The 20,408-nt window shown below is 38.1% G+C and overlaps 1 protein-coding gene across 2 annotated transcripts in view; it reads right to left on the reverse strand.

The window, feature by feature from the left end:
* Positions 1–20,408, reverse strand: part of HEPACAM2 (HEPACAM family member 2) — a 36,064-nt gene that overhangs the window by 10,698 nt on the left and 4,958 nt on the right. The window contains exons 2-4 of one of the 2 annotated variants that reach the window (XM_006084954.3): positions 17,204–17,554; positions 12,944–13,228; positions 3,419–3,715 (exon numbers count right to left, since the gene is read on the reverse strand). In XM_006084954.3, coding sequence (XP_006085016.1) covers positions 3,419–3,715; positions 12,944–13,228; positions 17,204–17,554 — 933 coding nt within the window. Of the gene's footprint in view, positions 1–3,418; positions 3,716–12,943; positions 13,229–17,203; positions 17,557–20,408 lie in introns of both variants that reach the window. The other variant, XM_023750667.1, reaches the window with a different exon arrangement.

Below are 20,408 nucleotides of genomic sequence, written 5' to 3' on the forward strand. Positions count from 1 at the left end.
AAAAACAGTTTACTAGTATATAGTGACTAGAAACAAGGGCTTTGAATTCAGATATTATTTTATTGCTTACAGCTATGTGACCTTAACCATTGCCCTATTTTCTTTAAGATATCTCCCTGTGATACAGAAAGGTCAATTAATTAATATCTCAAAGTAGATATCACTGGTAGCCCACAGTGGTGGAAGGCACCATTTTACACAGGCAGGGAAACACAGAGCTAATTGTGACATTCTCCAGCCTTCCTCTCCTCAACTAAAAGTCCCCAATAAAACTTTTGATTATTTCCTGACCTCATTATTTTCTCTCCATCCTGGTGACCTCAGAGTCATCTTTGACTCCTTGTTCCTTTGCCCTCTACATCTTATTGCTGAGACTTTTTGGTTGGCCACATTATTTGCCTCATTAAAAATAAAGAGGTTCATCTGTTTCTTATAACCTGATTCTAGTTAAACCAAACACAGCTTGGTTCTGTAAATATTTCAAAGGCAGGTATGTTATCCCTCAAAATTATTTCTATTTCTCCACAGATTGCTCATCAGAGTGGATGGCGGGTAAGTGTTCAATTGATAGTTACAAGTGATGTTCATTTTTCTTACTGTAGGTTGGTATACACTTAATCTGCATTGCAGAGATTCATATTCATTTGGAAAACTTTTAAAAAATTAAATGCCTAACAAAAACACATCCATACCACCCATTTTATTTGTCACTGGCCACTGCTTGAAAGTTCTGAGGACGTTTGGGGGTTTAAATATATTTCTAGAAACCACAAAGAGGTCACTAATGTTGACAACCCCGAATCCCTCTGAAAAATAAGCACCTGCTCCTCTTATTTACTATAATAACAAATGCCTGGTCTCTGTACAGGTCAAACAGGTTTTTTATAATTTGCAAAAGGCAATTATTGGATATTAAGACTGTAGCTGTCTTTGAACCTTAGTAATAAGACCTTCATCAAATACTGGGGGCTTCTGATCTTATGAAAATAACTTGGCTAAGTATTCATGGAGAAAGTTTAGGCAATGGGAAAGACAGTATATATCTACACATTATAACCATGTTTTTATTTCAGTAAGCATGAAGAACAAGTCTAAGATTACATCCAGATTGCCGATAAACTTTTTATACACTTAATTATGGCTTGCTTCAAAATCAGGTTTTGGTTACCCACTGAGGTAAAAAGCTGGTTAAGCCTATTACAAATCTAGCAAAATAGAAAGCAAAGGCCGCACATTAGCTGCTTAAATGCCTGCTACCCAGATTAAGTTACAAGCATCTTGTTAGCAGGAGTTATTTCTTCAACTGTCATTCTCAATGCCTACCCTAGCATCTGGCCCATAATAGGTGCTAAATAAAGAATGAATGAGTGCTTGATTTATGTCACCTATTTACACATATGCTCTGGGATATATAAGGGAATTGTATTATCTACTGCCCAAATGAAACATCATTCAGGTAAAACTCTAGAGCTGCATTGTCGAATATGGTAGTCACTAGACACATGTAGTTATGCACATTTAAATTAAAATTAATAAAGATGCAATAAAATAAAACTCCAGTTCCTCAGTTGCATAACCATAATTTAATGTAGACATTGAACACTTCCTTCACTGCAGAAAGTTTGCTCGATAACATTCTTCTAGAGAGTGTGGTATTTTCTTCATATAAAAAACCCCAAATCCCACCATGCCAGTATACTCAGATGGTTTTGCAATTGTGAATACTACCCTCAACTTTAAAAAATCCAGGACCTCATCCACTATATATTTCCTTATCAGCCTGTAGGCTTGTGATAGTCATAATTATTAACAGCTCTTTAAGAGATTTTTAATAAATTCAAAAGGCAATAGAGAAAAACACCTTAAAGAAGAGGTTGTCACACATATGCTTGCGAAATATTCAGCTTCTCAGATCCTAGCTGCAAGAACCTGCTCCAATAGGTCTGAGGTGTCTTAATGAATATACATTATTAGACCACCCCAGGCGATCTTGATGCACATGGCCCAAGGGCCACATACTGAAAAATGTAGCCTATGAATTACAAGGATTATCTTCTTGCTTATTCAATAAAATATATTGATTCTATGTTATGGCATTATTCTAGGCACCAGAACGATAAAGACAGAGAAAGAGAAGACATCATTAGAGAAGGTAGATATTAATGGTGGTTCCTTTCGCAAACTTGTTCCTCCAATCATAGGCACCCTGAACACTGCTGCCTATCCAAACCTGCTCTAAGTGAAATCTGGCTTCTTTGTATGCAAAGGTGAGTCCAGGAAGGATTTGATAGTAGGAATGGGAGTAATGGAATGGAGGACAAATTGAAAGGGGAAGAAGGTGAAAGAGAAGGAGGTGGGAGATGAGGAGGAGGAGCAGCAGGAGAGGGAGAAGAAAAGAAAGAAGAAAGAAGAAGGAGAGAAAAGAATGGGTCTGAGAGATAGGAAGGAAGACGAATGTACAAAGTTGGCGATTGGATGTTGAGCAGGGCAATAAGCAAGAAAAGAGTCTGAGTTGGCATTTATATTTCTGGCTCAGGTTGGTAGATAGTAGAGCCATTCACTTAAACATGGAATACAGAAAAAAATAGTAATTTGGAGGGAATCAAAATGGTTTAGTTTTGATATGTTGGACTTGTATGCTGCCTTTGGTACTTCAAAGTGAAGACATCTAGAAAGGAACTAGGTATACAGTTTTAGAGCTTTAAAGATGGAGGTTTGGGATGCACCAATGTTTCATGAAACAAGGGGAGTAAATGAAATCATACAAGAGAATAAAATCATACTATAGAAAGAGAAGAGGAGGCTCAGAAAGATAGGAATTTGGTAGACATAAATAATTTAAGCAGTGATTCTTAAACTTTGTGTTCCATGAACTTTCTGAAAATTCAGATGATTTCTAGAAATGTCAAATATCACAGACTTAAAAAAAGTTTCCCGTACCCCTTTGAGAACTCCACAGATTTCAGATGTTTAAATTATAAAAGAGGAAGGGAAGCCCATGAAAGACAGTGAGAAGGGGAGTCAAATAGTAGGAAAACCAGATTTCCAACTCTTGGAAATTTGTTCTTCTGACCTAATGCAACACTAAATATAAGCCTTTCAAATTAGTAGCCTGCTATTCCTGTTTATAAAATCAGGAAAGCAAGAATGCATATTTAGAAGTACATAATTTATTGAATTATCATTTCTTATCAGTCCCTCAGAGTCAGCAATTGGATACCTTCTCCATTCTGTTTTGGGTTTTCTTTCTTTGACTCATAGAAGCCATGGCTTCATTAACTCAGGAAAGAGAGTTTCTTAGAGGATATCAACAACCCCGCAGTGGTATTCTCTTCCAGGTAATTATCAAATAGGTGTAGAGTAAGGCCAGCATGTGTTTGTGTTTCACTGGGATCCTGGCCTTTGATGTCACACTTACCTACAGAAGTGATGATGACTGTGAAATGAGTTTCATCTTGCCTTCCAGTTACGTTGTTGTAAGCACAGCACACATAGTCAGTTGTCTTCTGGGCTACTTCCTCAGATGCAACTTCCAAGAGAGGCCCATGCTTAATGACATATGTTGTGTTGTCAGTCCTTTGGATCCAGGAGTAGGTGTTAGGAGGATAAGAATCAGCAGAACAATCAAACAAGATGGCTTCTCCAATGTCAACAGTAAACACTTCCCCTACTTTTAGTCCTTTATCAGAATTAACTCGAAGTCCATAAGGTCCATCTGCATTAGTTAAAAAAAAAAGGATAACATAAATAATCATGACATAGTTTACAAGTTTGAGAGAGCTTAGCAGCATTTTCTTTTCTATGAAAGTCTTCAAGTTAAACTTGGGCAATAGGTTCCCTGTTTAGATTCCCAATAAATGATAAGGACCTAAAATGTTTTATTCTGATATCCATGGAAATAGTAATTATTTGAGATGTGATTGACCTTATTTGAAATAGTGAAAGCCTTGAAACTTGGTATATTACAAATTTACAGACACTGTTGTCATAATCATGGTGCTAAGCTTTTGAGCAACATTGATAAATATGCAATCTTGATAGACAAATTCAATCTTTCTGAAACAGTAATTGCATTAGAAAGAAATTTAAAAATAGATTATGGCCACTATTTTATCTTTGACAGTCATATTTTGAGTATTATGTGTGTGTTTTTCTAGTGCTAGGATATGTTATGCAATATTTATAAAATACAGGTACATAGTTTCACATGGAACATAAATTTGTGCAAATAGACATAAGGGGTGTTCTATATGTGCATATTTTCATGACATTTTAACAGTTAACAAATTTTAAAAATACTTCTTTTTTTGTTAATCCTCATCAGAGGATATTTTTTCCCCATTGATTTTCTTTTTTAGGGAGAATGGAAGGGAGGAAGCGGAGAGAAAGAGAGAAACATCGATGTGAGAGAGACACATTCATTGGTTGCCTCCTGAATGCACCCTGACCTAGGCAGACCAAACCTGCAACCCAAGTACACACACTTGACTGGGAATTGAACCTGCCACCCTTTGGTGCATGGGCTGACACTATAACCACTGAGCAATGTGGGCCAGGGCTCAAAATACATCTTCATTATCATTAACAAATATTCATTGATCATCAATAAACTACTTAATTATGGATAGGCCGTGGTGTTTTTCCTCACACTACAATATTCCTATAGCATTTTGCTATTTCTATGGCATCTGATTACCTGCAGATGGAGACATATTTCCAATTGCTTTCTTCAGAGAATAAAGAGAGAGATTAAAAAAATATTCCCACCCTAGCCAGTTTGGTTCAGTGGATAGAGTGTTGGCTTGTGGACTGAAGGGTCCTGGATTTGATTCTGGTCAAGGGCTCGATCCCCAGTAAGGGGTGAGCAGGAGTCAGCAAATCAATGATTCTCATCATTTGTGTTTCTATCTATCTCTTCTCCCTTCCTCTCTGAAATCAATAAAAATATATTTTAAAAAATATTCCTTAGCTGGATAGGTTTTTATCATTCAATCTAAATCCTGGCTTATGTTCCAAAAACTTTAAAGTTCATGCATGATGGTGCTCATTTTTCAGTTGATCATAACCAACATTTATTGGATGTTTGCCATCTGAAGGCACTTTACTTATGTAGATAACCACATTTAATATTTAAGGCAGTCACATAAAGTAGATTATTATTCTTACAAGATGAAGAGATAATGTAAAAAATAATTTTGCCTTGGTCACGTACCTATTACATAGCATAGCTAGGACTCTAAAATACATGCATTTAATGTTCGTATTACCTCTCTAAAAATGTAAGTGATATAACTTCCACAACAGTTTCTTTTTGTCTAATTATAGTATTAGTTCTACAATAAATTACTATCGAATTAGATATTCTGTACTCAGCTAGTCAAGTAATCAATCAACAAATTCTTGTTTGAGAGATACTAGGTGTTAGATAACATAGTATATAAGAGATAAAAAATGTGTTAAGACATAGTTCCTACTCAAAAAAAATTATAAGCTGGATGGTTTGCTCAATAATAACCTAATCTTAAAGGTTCTGATTTTTTTTAAAAAGTACTAGCTATTTGATGTCTCATTATGTGAAATAATTTAAGACTAGATAGTAGGATAGAAAGGTAGATTAAATCCTGATTTTTTTCCAATGATTAGTTAAGTTTTCTTCAGAAGTAATTTAAACTTTTTGGGTCAAATTTTCCTCACCTTTACTATAAAAAGTTTGACTAGATGAATAGTTATTAAAGTTCTTTCTACCTTTGAAACATCATGATTTATGCTGTACTAAAGCTATTTTGCATACTGGCAAGCCAGCCTCAAATTTTCAGGTAGCCAAAATAGTTCTCTATTATGTGAGCATTTTCTGACCAACCTACCATTGGGGAAACAAATTTCCTAAGATATAACAGACGCGGAAGATGCAAAAAATGAATTATATTTACTTAGGGAACATACACTTTACACATATTTGCTTCCTAAAGACACACAGACATCTGAAAGAAACCTGTAGGTTAATGTGTACATATGAGATGATCCTGCTTTCAGAAAGCAAACATTAAAGTTTGAAGTAACCAGGAGCTGGACATGGAGCATTAAAGTGAAGAGAAATGAATGTCCCTTTCCTGTGACTGCTTTAGAACCCTGTAACACTGTCCCCTCATTTCAGGCTGTGATGTGGTCTTGGGAAAACCACTGTTATCTCAGGGCCAGTGCAGCGGCGGGGGCCCTTCAAGTAGTCATCACGGATAGAACATTAGGGAAGCCAAGACCACCACCCGGTGGGCTCTTGTTGTGGTTCACATAGCAGAAAACCCAGTGGGAGGCAACCACAGATGTTTGGAACAACAAGGGACCCAAGTCTGTACACAAAACGGAAAGTCTGAGAGCAGAGCAAGGCAGATAAAGAAGAGAAGTGTGGTCTTAAAAATACAGCCATTCAGTTTAAGCCACTGCCTTCCCACTGGTTTTCAGGGTTTCCAGACGGTGACTATAAAAACAAATGGCCTGATAATTTAACACTCATAAAAATTAGGGGTATTTCGTTCAAAGTGTGCTGACATTACTCAAAGGTTTTTTTTGGAAAACCTTCATTTGGAATTGCCTTAGGACCTCGCAACATGATGGAATATTCTCCAAAATAGTAATTCTTCCATTTTGGAGGGTGGGTTTGATTTGCAGAGAAAGCCCATAGTCATTTAGAGAGAAGGCTGATGAATAAGATTGATTATCTAATTTAATACCATCACTCTAGTTTAGAACATGATTTTAAATAAAGGAATCTGATTATCTTACTTTATATTCCCAACATTCATATCTATTTTGATTTTGCTACTTCCCCATTTGTTGAGTTTCATTGTTTGGCATAATCATTTTGTCCTCTGTCTGTCTTAATTATATGTTATCTGGCTCTTCACAGTTAGCCTCAAAAACCCCAAATTCTCTACCCCCCCCCCCCCACAAGCATTTCCTACAGTTCTTAGAACATAAAACCAGAGCATTTTGGTTGCTTGTTTCTGATATTATTTCTTTTCTTTTTTTTTTTTTGTTCTTTTTAAATTTTTTTTTTGTTTCTTTTGTTTCTTTTTTTTTTGGTTCTTTTTTGTTTTGTTTTTTTCTTTGTGTTTCTTTTCTTTTTTTTTTACTTCTGATATTATTTCTTAAAGTGTAACCTATTAAATTGATTATATAAAAAATACATGTTCATTGCAGAAAATCCTAATATTCAGAGAAGCGCAAAGATGAAAACTTATTTGTAATTTCACCACTCAGAGACCGAATATCCATATTTCACTGTATAATCTTCTAGTCCAGCCGTTCTCAACCTGTGGGTTGCGACCCCTTTGGGGGTCGAACGACCTTTTCACAGGGGTCGCCTAAATACATCCTGCATATCAGATATTTACATTACGATTCATAACAGTAGCAAAATTACAGTTATGAAGTAGCAACAGAAATAATTTTATGGTTGGGGGGTCACCACAACATGAGGAACTGTATTAAAGGGTCGCGGCATTAGGAAGGTTGAGAACCACTGTTAGTCTTTCTTCTTTCCTCCCTCCCTCCCCTATAGATCTTACCCATTTTTCTTTCACACTCTACACACTGCTTATAATCAATTTATTTTCTTCTTAATGAACTATGATGTTATTTCTTTTTTCATTATCACTACAGGCTGACCATCCCCTTACTTTGAGGTGCAACCTAGTACATTATTCATGGGAATGAACAATCCAATGAAAGACATTTGGAGTAATTCAACCAATATTCGACCAGTGCAGCCTCTGACGTTGAAGATGAAAGCAGAAAGATAATTCTGTTTTGACTTTGGATTGTGGTTCAATTCCTTGCCTTTGGCAGAGAACTCCCAATAGAAATGAACCCTTTGCTTCAGGAAGGGCTGTTTACTAAATGACTTGTAAAATCACATATCATCTGTTCTCTTTAACAATTTATGGCTGGGTGGCAACAGTACCTAAGTTTTCATCATGATGCTGCTTGCCACCCTGCTTGGAAGCAGATGGTAAGTATTTACTGTGAATGACCTTTTTTTTTTCCTTTAATTTTTATCACTTAGAGTACTTCCCTGCAGCGGTGCCATATGCTACACACAAAATGCAGTGGTTACTGGGTTATTATTTACAAGAGCTGGAAGGCACATACATTTCATGAACTGCAAGTAGATATTTGTCTGAATTATTGGCTTGACATTGTATTCCACCAGGATCAATACCAGATTATGACATCATATCCTCAAAAATATATGGTCAATCTTGATAAATTTTGTTACACATTTTTTCCTGCCAGAATAAAAAATAATTCCTGCTTTCATGAAAGAAGCTGTCATAGAAACAGTGCCTTAAGAAAACAGATTAGGTAATTCATGCTGAAATTCTAAATTGTGGTGTGAACTTCTATGGGGGAATATTGGAATATGACATTTACTAGATTATTGAGGAACTCTGCTAAAGGTCAGAAAAAAACAACAATGAAGGGCACAAGCACTTTAATAAGCTGTTACCTTGTAATGGGAATTTAGTCTCTCTACAGCATCATTAAGTAACACTAGAATCTGAGAGGGATATGAAGAAAGATAATCTGTTCCATTCTAGTCAAATTCAAGAAACTTTGAGTGAGTTCTTAATCTGTGCAAATTATTTCCCTAGGGGTACAAAGTTTAATAATGTCTGGGTATGGAGCACTGATGAGGGTAAGAGACTCAGGAAAATATAATTCAATGAGTACCAGAGGGCATATGTGCATAGGGTACTGCAGGAGCACAGCGAACCTCCTAGCAGCATAGAAGAGGTGAGACAGAGTGGGGGCAGGTGAGCCTTTCTAGAGAAGATGTGAAGAAAGGGGATGTAACCAGGAGCATGTAAGCAGGTGAAGAAAGAGAAGAAGGTACAACATCAACTAAGGCATGTATTCTCAGTTTGCATGGAATGATAAATATTGCAGACATGTTGATGCCACATCAACAGAAAGGATAAATGACAAATCTTCAGATTATATATTTAATTTAATCCTTATAACCCAAAACCAAGAAAAGAAAACAACAACAATAAAATAGGGCTAAAGAGTGATAGCAAGAAAAATTAATACAATAACTCTGGGTAGTGTTTCCAGTATATGTTACATATATGTTACATACGTTGCATGTTTCTATGAGTAATAATTGCTTAGAATAAACAAGACAATGATAATTTGATTTTTGAATCAAAATATGAGAGAATGAGTGAATAAATGAATAAGTGAATAAATGAATGAATGAGTGAATATCATTAAGTGGTGTTGAGTAAGTGAAGGCTTTCACATTTGAATGAGAAAATACTCAAGAAAATTAATTATAATAATACTATATTTATAATTACCTCTTAAGAGTAAAAAATCTTAAATAATGCAGGTATTCATCTTTACAATATATAAATAGAACCTACATTTGTAAATTTTCTCAATGTTCTTCTTTCTACTGTCATTAATCTATACTCAGGACAGATATTTCTCTGTGAGATGTCCATAGATTACATCTAAAAGAATGTGAAGAAGAAAGTTCAGTCTATAAAAGAAGATATATTTGAAAATATGACTTTATTCAAATTGGGATATTTTAATTCTTTCAAATAACAAAGGAAAGGAAAGAAGGTATAGCATTTAAAGTATAATATTTAACATTTACAGGTGTGATTAATGGGTTTTCTCCCCATTTTTATGCTTTCCACACTATGTATCATCATATTCTGTGATAATGAGATTGGGACATAAACTTGAACATGTTGAAAGAAAAATCTTATTTTCCCTTTTCCAGATTAAAATAAACAATATAGCAAAATAAAAGAGTAAAAATACAAATGACACTTTAATGTGCCTAATTATTTATGCAGTTTCCTCCAGGAATATTTTATTTAACTTTGTGGCCAGGGTTTAAAGATAGACAGATAAATAAGAGATAAATGTAAGAAAGAATTAATGCAAAGAAAATATTTTCATATAGAAAAACAAAATATGTTAATTTTAAAAATGGTAATGTTTAGGGAAGAAAAAATTTCTCCTAAAGGTATTCTTTCGGTTTTTTCTTTGCAGGTGTTTTCTAAATTACCCAGGCTTTCCATAACTTCTTGCTGCCATGTTGCCAATTATGTCGGCATAATTGTGTCTCAAAGGGAAAAAAAGAGCTAACATTATTGTGTTCTTCCTAGGTGCCTCTCGCTGACTTCTTTATACATAAAATTTCACTTAATCCTCCATCCCTCTTACATTGGGGAGAGTGTAGATAAGGAGATGAGGAAACTGGTGCACAGAAAGGGACAGAACCAGGTCTTTAACCCAGGCGGTCTGAATTCACAACTGAGGCCCAAAACCACTGTGCTATCCACTGACTCTCCAAATGACGTGATGTTAATTAGAGCATGTGATCAAAACAAATCATTATCAGGTTTCCTATGGTTAACAGGGAAAGCTCCAACAGGATCTCACTTCCTGTTTTCTGTCACTGCACTGAATGATGATGGTTCCTTGGGATTGATATTCAGTAGATAAAATCTGGTTGGTTTAATATCTTGTTTTGCATTTTGTACCTTTTCTATGTGAATGCAAACCATTTAGACCAAACAATAAAGAATAATGTAAGGATGTGTCTACATAGCCCTAGATTTGATTCAGTTTGCTCACATTCCTTACATCTGTTTAAGTAACTTGAAGCTTAGGTCTGTAGTACTTGAAGTTGAATGGAAGTTTTAATTCATATCAGAATAGCCTTATTCAGTAAAAAATGTGACCACGTAGTAAATAGACAGTACCAAAAAAATAGACGGTACCAAATTTTTCATTCCAATTCAATGCTAGTTGTGCATATTATAGTCACAGTTTATATTTTCTCTATGAATCTATTTCTTAGCACACAGTTTTTCCACAATGTTATCAGAATATAAGTTTATGTAAAACTAAAAATAAAGCTAAAAGTTCAGCTATACAGTAAAAATAGTACCATTGTTATTGATATTATCACAACTAATGATTGAAACAAATCTTATATAATTTGCTTGCAGTGAGTGGTGTTTTGGTATTTCTCTGTGAAAAACTATAATTTCTGTCTTTGGCACTCTTTAATAATAAAATTTCTTCTGTTTTTGATAGAAGGAACTGGCTCATCGTTAAACTCATTGAATTCTGAGTTTACCAGGCTTAATTCTACCCTTATGGTTCCACCAGCTGAACCCTCCATCCTCAGGCCACAGGGCTGAGAAGTCTTCCTCTGCCATGGCTCACTGTTCCTGTTCACACTGCTCTTCTAGCTGTGCTCTGAGCTATATGGTATCTGATAAGAAGACTTCCCGGGCCCTGACCAGTTTTTCTCAGTGGCTAGAGAGTCGGCCTGTGGACTGAAGAGTCCCAGGTTCGATTCCGGTCAAGGGCATGTATCTTGGTTGCAGGCACATCCCCAGTAGGGGGTGTGCAGGAGGCAGCTGATGGATGTTTCTCTCTCATTGATGTTTCTAACTCTCTATCCCTCTCCCTTCCTCTTTGTAAAAAATCAATAATATATATTTTTTTTTAAAAAAGAAGAAGACTTCCCAGTGGGATAGGCCATTGGTTTTCAACTAGGGGAGATTTTTCCCCCTCTCCCACTCTAGGGAACATATCGCAATGTCTAGAGATATTTTAAGTTGTCCCAACTGGAGGGTGTTGCTACTGGTATGTAGTGGGTAGTGAAAGGGCGAGGGCTAGGCCCTCCACCTTGCCCCAGGGTAAGGGCTAGGCCCTCCACCTTGCCCCAGGGTAAGGGCTACGCCCTCCACCTTGCCCCAGGGTAAGTGCTCCATCTTACCTTGGCCACGTGCTTGGCAAGGAGCTTCTTCCCGGAAGTCTAAGCCTCTGCTAGCCACACCCAGGAACAAGACACAGACTTGTGCCTGGCCAATCGGCAGAGCACAGTCCTTTCTCCTCCCCTTCCTCCAACTCCCCCTATATAACCCATCTCCACACAGAGTTATCTCTCTCTGCTTCCTGTCGCTGCGTCGGCAAGGTGGGGGAGCCGAGCTAGCTCGAATACAGATTCTTATGGCAATGTCTAGAGATATTTTAAGTTGTCCCAACTGGAGGGTGTTGCTACTGGTATGTAGTGGGTAGAAGTCAGGGATGCTGTTAAACATCCTATAAACATCTCATAACAATGAAGTTGTTCAGCCCAAAATGTCACTGGTGTGGAGGTTGAGAAGCTCTGTGCAAAGCTGACATTACCATGTGATATTAAACATGCTAGAGGTGGTGCTCTGGAGTAGAGAGGACTGGGTTTAAAATATAATAAAGAGAGGAATCGTGTTTGGGTTGGTGATGATGTTATGACATGAACTGAAGAGTTTGATTAACTTAACTCTGTACATGAGATTAAACAACAACAGAAACAAAAAGGACCAAAGAAAATTGAAATCTGAACTAATTGCTGTTCCCTGGGAAACTGAATACCTTACTGAGGAATAACTGTCTTCTCTATGATCCCCCCAATACCCTGACTCTCAGCATGGAGCTGAGGAAATGGGGGGGGGGAGGGGGTGGGAGGAGAACAGCCTGGGCACGTTATTCTTTCCTTTGGTCAGTTACAGAGCACATCTCTCTCCTAGTTTAAGATGACCAACTTACCCTCCTTGGGGGATAATAACTTAGTGCCTTCCGCATAGTTCTGGGTTCTTGAAATTGAGGTTCCCACTTTCCACTGGAAATAACATCACACAATGCACTAAGTCACAAAATGTATCCGGAAAGGCCCTTGGCCAGTATCTCAACTTGAACTTCAAGAAATAGGGTTGTGCAAGCAAATATATTTCATGATAAGACAGTATCTAGGAAGTGTGATTATAGCTGCACTATAAAAATCAAATGGCATCTGGTATTGATAGTCTCTGTGACCACCCTTGTGACAACTTCCCAGAAGAAAAGTTATGCTTTTTTTTTAACTTACAATATATGGTGGGCATAATGATGTCACTTTCCATCTCACTGACAGGATTCTTCACCAGGCAACTGTAATTCCCAATGTCTTCTTTGGTCACTGGAGCAATATGAAGAATGTTGTTTTGGGGAGAAAAGGAGTTGGTGGAGCTGGTATGGACAGGTCTCCCATTTTTTAGCCACCGGTAAGCCAGCCGGGTACCTTCTTCCACCAGGCATGTCAGCGTCATGTTCCCTACGTACTCCACAGCCCCAGAGGAAGGCTGAATCTGTACCATGGGTTTTGTGACAGGGTCTGCAATATCAGAGAGAGAGAGAAATGATTTTTACCACCATGACATTTTAACAAAAATCTATGAGGTCTCTCACATATTAAATCTCGGGGAAATGATTCTACAGTTTTACACTTTGTAAATGTAAACAGTTCAGGCGATAATTCAGGAAGAGACTAAAAATGCAAAACAATAAAATATAAAAATGTAATTCATAGCAGATAAATGATCACATTCTGCGACTTGTCAAGGATTTCCTAATGAAAACCTTTATAGCTAATGGAAGTTAGTGGTGGAGAACACCAGGGGCCGTCTTTCCTGTTTAGTGCTTGCTGACAATGTGAAGATACACTCTCACAGACAAAACATGCTTAACCCTCTCTCTTGACTTGCCCTAAATCCCAAGGGCAGCTGGTGGGATGGATGTGGTGAATCCAGATTTCTACTATTTGCATAATATAAAGCTCATATATATACCTGTGGGGAATTGAGGGAAAGTTTTAGAAAATCATATATGTACCCATTACTTTTCCTTTTATGTAAGCGAACTAATTGTATGTTTTAGTTGCTGTGCATTTGGTTTTGCAACATTACATTTGTCACTCTAACAAACCAGTACCTACATTTCAAAACTGACTCAATCTGAAAATAGGATACTGGGATTATATCAAATTAGGGATGTAAAAGACAAAATCTCAGTAGAGATTCCTATTGGAACTTTGAGATATAGGAAAACAGTTTTATGTCATGAGCCCAATACATTGTAGTAATGTCATATCTGACAAATGAGTAAATTTCTAAGAATGAGTATATATTTATTTTGTAAAAATATATTTTGATTGATTTCAGAGAGGAGGGAGGAAGGAAGGGAAGGAGGAAGAGAGAGAGAGAGAGAGAGAGAGAGAGAGAGAGAGAGAGAGAGAAACACCAATGATAACACCAATGATGAGGGAGAATCATTGATCTGCTGCCTCCTGCATGCCCCTCAACCTGGTCATGTGCCCTGACCAGGGATTGAATGGCGACCTCCTGGTTCATAGGTTGATGCTCAACCATTGAGCCACACTGGCTGGGCTGAATGAGTATATATTTCTTCTCTGAGTTTTAACTCTAAAATTGTTGGATAAGGGTGGAAATTACATCAATATCTACAATCATTTTTAGCAACCTTCATTAATTTTTGAGGTGCTTGACTTGGTTTGATAAAGGACAGTGACTAGCCCAGAGTTACATAGCAATCAGTGGCAAAATGAAGAGGGCTTTAAATCTGACTATTTCTCTGCAGCATTTGGAGAGATATGGGTTTAATAATCTCCTGTGTATGACTACAGGACACAGAGAGAGTGAGATGATATAGAAGTGACAGATGATTGGCTCCAACATTAAGATTTCAATTTCCTATCAAGCTTATAACCAGGTTGATGTATCTTAAGTAAATCTGCCTCGACTCATACAATTTTCTACACTGGAAAATGCTTATTACGGAACAAACAGATTCAAGCCTTCAGCCCAGAGGAGATAGGAAAATATGAAAGATAAGGAGAAGGGGAGTTGAAAGGGCAGCCTGCAGGGCAACTGAGGAGTTCCGTAGTCTCCAGCCTTTCTCAAGATGGGTGAAATCAACTGGCTTGTCCCTTTATTTTAATTCTTTATCTTTTCTGGCAAGAACAAAGGATTTGGAATAGCTTTGTTTGCATTATTATGATTAGAAAAGAAAAATTAGTTGTGTATACTTATTACATTAAAAAGTCCATGTTTCTTATATGTCTGTGTGGAAATATACATGATATGAGATAAATCAAATAGATAACATGTGAAAGATCTCATATGGAGAGAATCAATCATTAGAATAGACATTAGTATTGTAATCACATATTTGCCTAAATAGTGTAACTCAGATGTGGAAATCTCCTGAGAATACTTTTTGCGTAGGCCCCTAAACCCTTATTAAGGCTTTTTGGTTGCATTTCTCTAAACAGATCCAATTTTACTACACATTAACAAGTAATGGATGTTCTACTAAAAGTTTTGGGGATAGATAGGATACTACACAGGAGAATTTCATGAAAAATTCCCTTTAGATTTTTCTTCTTTTTGTTCCCCAAATTTACTCTCTAGGCATCTGCTTCCACAACCTGTGTATTTGCTACCCCGCAAATTTGATCTCCACTCATTTACACCACAAATATACACTGAGTACCTATTAATAAGCAGCAACAGGTTTAGGCACTGAGGACAAAGCAGAAAATAATACAAAGTTTCTGCTCCCATGTACCATGTACCTTATATTCTATGAGGGTAAGATAAACACTAAATTAGTAAAAATATAAATAGGTTGAGTGGAAATAAGTGCCTTGAAAGATCTCTCTCTCTCTCTCTCTCTCCCATTTTGGCTGAGACCTAAAGGAAATAGGAGAGAGAATCATACTATTATCTAGGAGAAAAGCAGTCTAGGTAGAGGGAACAGCAAGTACAAAGGTCCTTTTCTAGGGAGAACAAATTGACCAGAGTAGCCACAGCAGACTGTCGGAAAGTGAGGTAGGGAATGGAATCACATAGCTATTGGCTATGATGGGGAAATCATGGTGGACCTTGTAGGCCATTCTTAGTACTTTAACTTTTATTCTGAGTGAGATAGAAGGCTATGGGAGGATTTTAAGCTACAGGAGGCAGGAGTAGAAACGGAGGCTAGGTATCAGGCTACTAGGATAGTATAGGGCAGTGATGGCGAACCTTTTGAGCTCAGCGTGTCAGCATTTTGAAAAACCCTAACTTAACTCTGGTGCCGTGTCACATATAGAAATTTTTTGATATTTGAAACCATAGTAAAACAAAGACTTATATTTTTGATATTTATTTTATATATTTAAATGCCATTTAACAAGGAAAAATCAACCAAAAAAATGAGTTCGCGTGTCACCTCTGACATGCGTGTCATAGGTTCGCCATCACTGGTCTAGGGCCTAGGCCCTAGGCAGAACTGATGGTGGGGTGGAGTGGGGCAGTAGTGGGGGTGGTGAGAAGCGATGGAAATCTCTGTATATTTTGAAGGTGAGACTGACAGGATTAACTCATGGGCTGGATGTGGGACATGAGAAAAAGGGGGGGAGGTCAATGGTAATGGCAAGGTTTTGCCCTAAGCAATTGATGGAATGGAGTTGGTACTTATGAAAATTTAGGAGAAATATTGTAAAAAAAAATGGGTTTAGAGGGGAAAATGAGAAGTTGGCCTTTGGGCATAGTATAGTTAAGGTATGCCATTTAAATACCTCACTAAGGAAAACAACTGTCTGATCGTTAGCTGACTCCACTCTCCCTCAGAAGACATTTCCCACAACATCTATTGTTTCTTCAGTCTGGTCCTTGAACAGGTCTCATCCTCCCCCACCCAGTGTGTCAAAATAAAAACCTCCATGTGCCCTGACTGGTTTGGCTCAGTGGATAGAATGTCAGCCTGCAGACTGAAGGGTCCCGGGTTCGATTCTGGTCAAGGGCATGTACCTTGGTTTCAGGCACATACCCAGTAGGGAGTGTGCAGGAGGCAGCTGATCAATATTTCTCTCTTATAGATGTTTCTAACTCTCTATCCCGCTCCCTTACTCTCTGTAAAAAATCAATAAAAAATATATATATTTTTTAAAAACCTCCATGTGACAAAATTAGAGATCTTCCCAGGGTGCATTCTGCACTGAGAAAATGAAATTTTCTCAATCTCATTACTTTATACTTGATAATTTCTCGGCAAACCAAAAAGTTCTACTTATTGCTTGATTACCTTTAGCTGGGCACTGAATATCCTTCACATTCCTCTCTGATTTAATCCTCAGAAAACCTCATGAGGTAGATAATGCCATTCGCGCTGCGAGACACGGAGGCTTTGTGGGTTAATTAATTTGCCCAAAATTGGAGAGCCAGTACCTAAAGCCCAGGTAGTCTAATCTGAGTCATGGCTAACTGCCATGCTTCCCAGCTGCCCATAGCATTTACAGTGGACTCACCATCAACAGTGACTTGTATCTTCTGACTAGCTGAGAGAGTTCCATTTCCTTGAATGTTGACCTTCACAATGTAATTGCCTTCATCGGTGAACTGCAGTGGGTTGATGAGCAGAGATGCATTGGGTGGCATCATGGTGAACTTGTGTTGGTATTCCAAGTCGGGAACCACAGACTTGTTCACAGAGCCCAGTAAGTATTTGGGCATCGTGTGGTGTCTCTCAAACAGCCATATGATCTGGATGTCTGATGCCGGAGTGTGGAATCCATAGTGCACAGGGAGGTAGAGGGCCTGACCCCTGATACCATGGACAGTGTATGATGGCACCACCACCTTCAGCCCCGAGCAAACGCCTGTAACAAAGGAGAGGAAAGCAGTAAAGACTCTGAGCCACATTTCACAATCTAAAGAGGCAGTGCAGAGAGAAGCAAATTAGATGATAATTTCTTTCAAAGAAGAGCAGCTTCTAGCCACTGACCATTCTGGTACCGGTTTCCTGGAGAGGTAAATATTTGTCTCTGAAACCTTCTGCATTTGAAAAACTCCACCCCAAAACTGTGTTGATTACATGACTTCTTTACGGAAAAGCAGAAGTTACTATCTATGACTGTTAAAGAATAATGGGAAAAGGAGAACTGGGTAAGATTATTAGTTCTAAAGTCCATGAAACTTTTAAAAATTTTAAAATTGTGACTATATTAATGTCTGAGTCATAGATCCTAATCAAACTATGTGATTCGAGAAACTACTTCCTCCCAAAAATCTTCCTCTAAAGTCTTCTAAAATGGCTTCGTAGTCCATTATTGGAAGTTTTTCCTTTTAGCCAAAGCCTTGCCAGATGCAAATACCCCAAGGAGAGTGACATTAAATCATTATCAGTCATGATCAGTTATTCTTGCCCAGAGGCAGGAATCTGGCTGGTGTGCTTGAGAAACAGCAAGAGGCAGGAGTAGATGGAGCACGGAGGAGGAGGAGGAGGAGGAGGAGCGTGTGGTAAGACATGAGGTCAGCAAGGTGGTCAAGGCCAGATCAGGCCAAGTTTTAGGGTCATGGAAAACACTTAGGCAATTATTCTCTGAGATAGGGATGCAACTAGAATTTTGTGAACAGAGAGAGAGATGATCTTTTTGTTTTTGTTTTTTGGGCGCATTTCAGCTGTTGTGAGAATAGACAGGTGTGGGCAAGAGAAGGAGTAGGAGACCACTTAGGAGGTGATTACAGTAAAGTAGGCAAGAGATGATTGTGCTGTAGACCAGGGTAATAGTAAAAGATTCTGTGATAAAAGGCTGGTGGTGCTAATTTGATGACACCTTGGGGGTGGGATATAAGAAACCAAGAAGAGTCAAGAATGACTCCAAGGTTGTTGACCTGATCAGTTGGAAGAGTGGAGTTGTTGTTTATTAATGGACAACTAATGAAGTTATTATGGGAAAACTGTGAGGAGAACAGCTTTTCTAGGGGAAGATCAGGGTTCAGTTTTGTACATGTTCATTTTAGATGCCCATTAGACATCCCAGAGGGAATACTGAAAGGCTATACTAGGCATGAAAGCTGGATTAAAGTGGGTTTAAGAGGGAAGGATGGCCCTGGAGGACTTTGAGGGCATGGAGCTCTGCCAAGTGCATAGCTCTGGCTCCTGCCTATTTGCCTGGGTTGTTTGGCCCATGTACTTCTATGTCTGCAGGTTTCTTTCTAGTTTGGGGTAGTTAGAGATTTCCCCATCTTTACCTTGTGTCATGATGCACTGTTTTATTTAGCATTTCTATGTATTTGCAATTGAGAAGAGAGTCTTCCTTAGTTTAGGCTACCATGTCGCTGAGGTCTTGATTAAAATCTCTTTGGTTCAAAATCTTCATTTTTAAAAGTAGCAATATGGCACATTTGAAATAGTGAAGGAGGGAATGGAGGAACTTAAATGTGAAGTATTTTGAACAGTAAGAGAAAAAAAGGAAAGGAAATTGGAGACAGTGAGTATAGACCAGCCGTGGGCAAACTACGGCCCGAGGGCCAGATCCGGCCCGTTTGAAATGAATAAAACTAAAAAGAAAAAAAGACCGTGCCCTTTTATGTAATGATGTTTACTTTGAATTTATATTAGTTCACACAAACACTCCATCCATGCTTTTGTTGCGGCCCTCCGGTCCAGTTTAAGAACCCATTGTGGCCCTCGAGTCAAAAAGTTTGCCCACCCCTGGTATAGACAATACTTCTGGGGAGCTTTGCCGTGAAGGGGAGCAGAAAAACTTTCCTTCTATTTTTCTTAGGATGGATGCTGAACAGCATCTTTGTAGCTATTGGAACGATGCACTAGAAAGAGAAATCTTGATGAAGCAGAATACATATGGGTGATGATGGAACAAAATCTGAGGTGAGAAGAGATGGGAATTTGGGCACAAATAAATATCTTACAATTGCTATTGAAAAGAGTTTGTCCAGTTGGTGTTAGCACAGCCAAACACTAAACACTGAGAAAGAAGATTGGCTAGTTGATTATGAATGGCACCATGCAGAACAGGAAGTTAATGCTCAAAAACTGGAACTCCCCAATGGAATATAGGTTACAGATTATACAGGGCAGAAATCACAAGACACTGTGGGTTAGAGGTTCAGGGTGGTATTGGGAGCTGATTGATAATAAATCATTTCTTCAGATCTTGAGGACAGCTCTGAGGTCTGCTCTGGAACCTCTGTCTGGTTTTATGGAAAAGGAGCCAGGGTGGGGGGTGGGCGGGGGGGTTGTTCCACCTTAGAGATCAGGAACTGAAACATAATTTAGGTCAAGATATTAACTTTAGCTTAACATACTTTGTGACCCTGGCCATTGTTTCTGGCTGCCTCAGGCGGGTAGTGACTTGTAAGGGAAAGGGTTAAGGTTTACAGGGCATCCTTTGAAGAAACTGCATAGTGCTGGGCTACCTGTTAATTCAAAATTATACATTAAATCAGGTTTCACAATTTCAATTTCCTCATGTAAAAAATGTTTATCTTCTTTGATTGCTTCCCCTTTTCATCCCTACTAGGAAGGGGATCTTAAAGCTTTCTCTGAGTCTTGTTATGAAAAGCCATCAATATTAGGAAGGGAAGGTATAAAGGTCAGTTATACAATGAGTTCTTTGGAGAAAGTGAAAGATGTAGGCCTGCTCCTAGGAGGTATCAAGTTCTACCGACAGTAAATTTCTCTTTCCGTCCCAGGGTACAGGTGGGGGG

Source organism: Myotis lucifugus, unplaced genomic scaffold (assembly GCF_000147115.1).
Source record: "Myotis lucifugus unplaced genomic scaffold, Myoluc2.0 scaffold_15, whole genome shotgun sequence".
NCBI lineage: Eukaryota > Metazoa > Chordata > Mammalia > Chiroptera > Vespertilionidae > Myotis > Myotis lucifugus.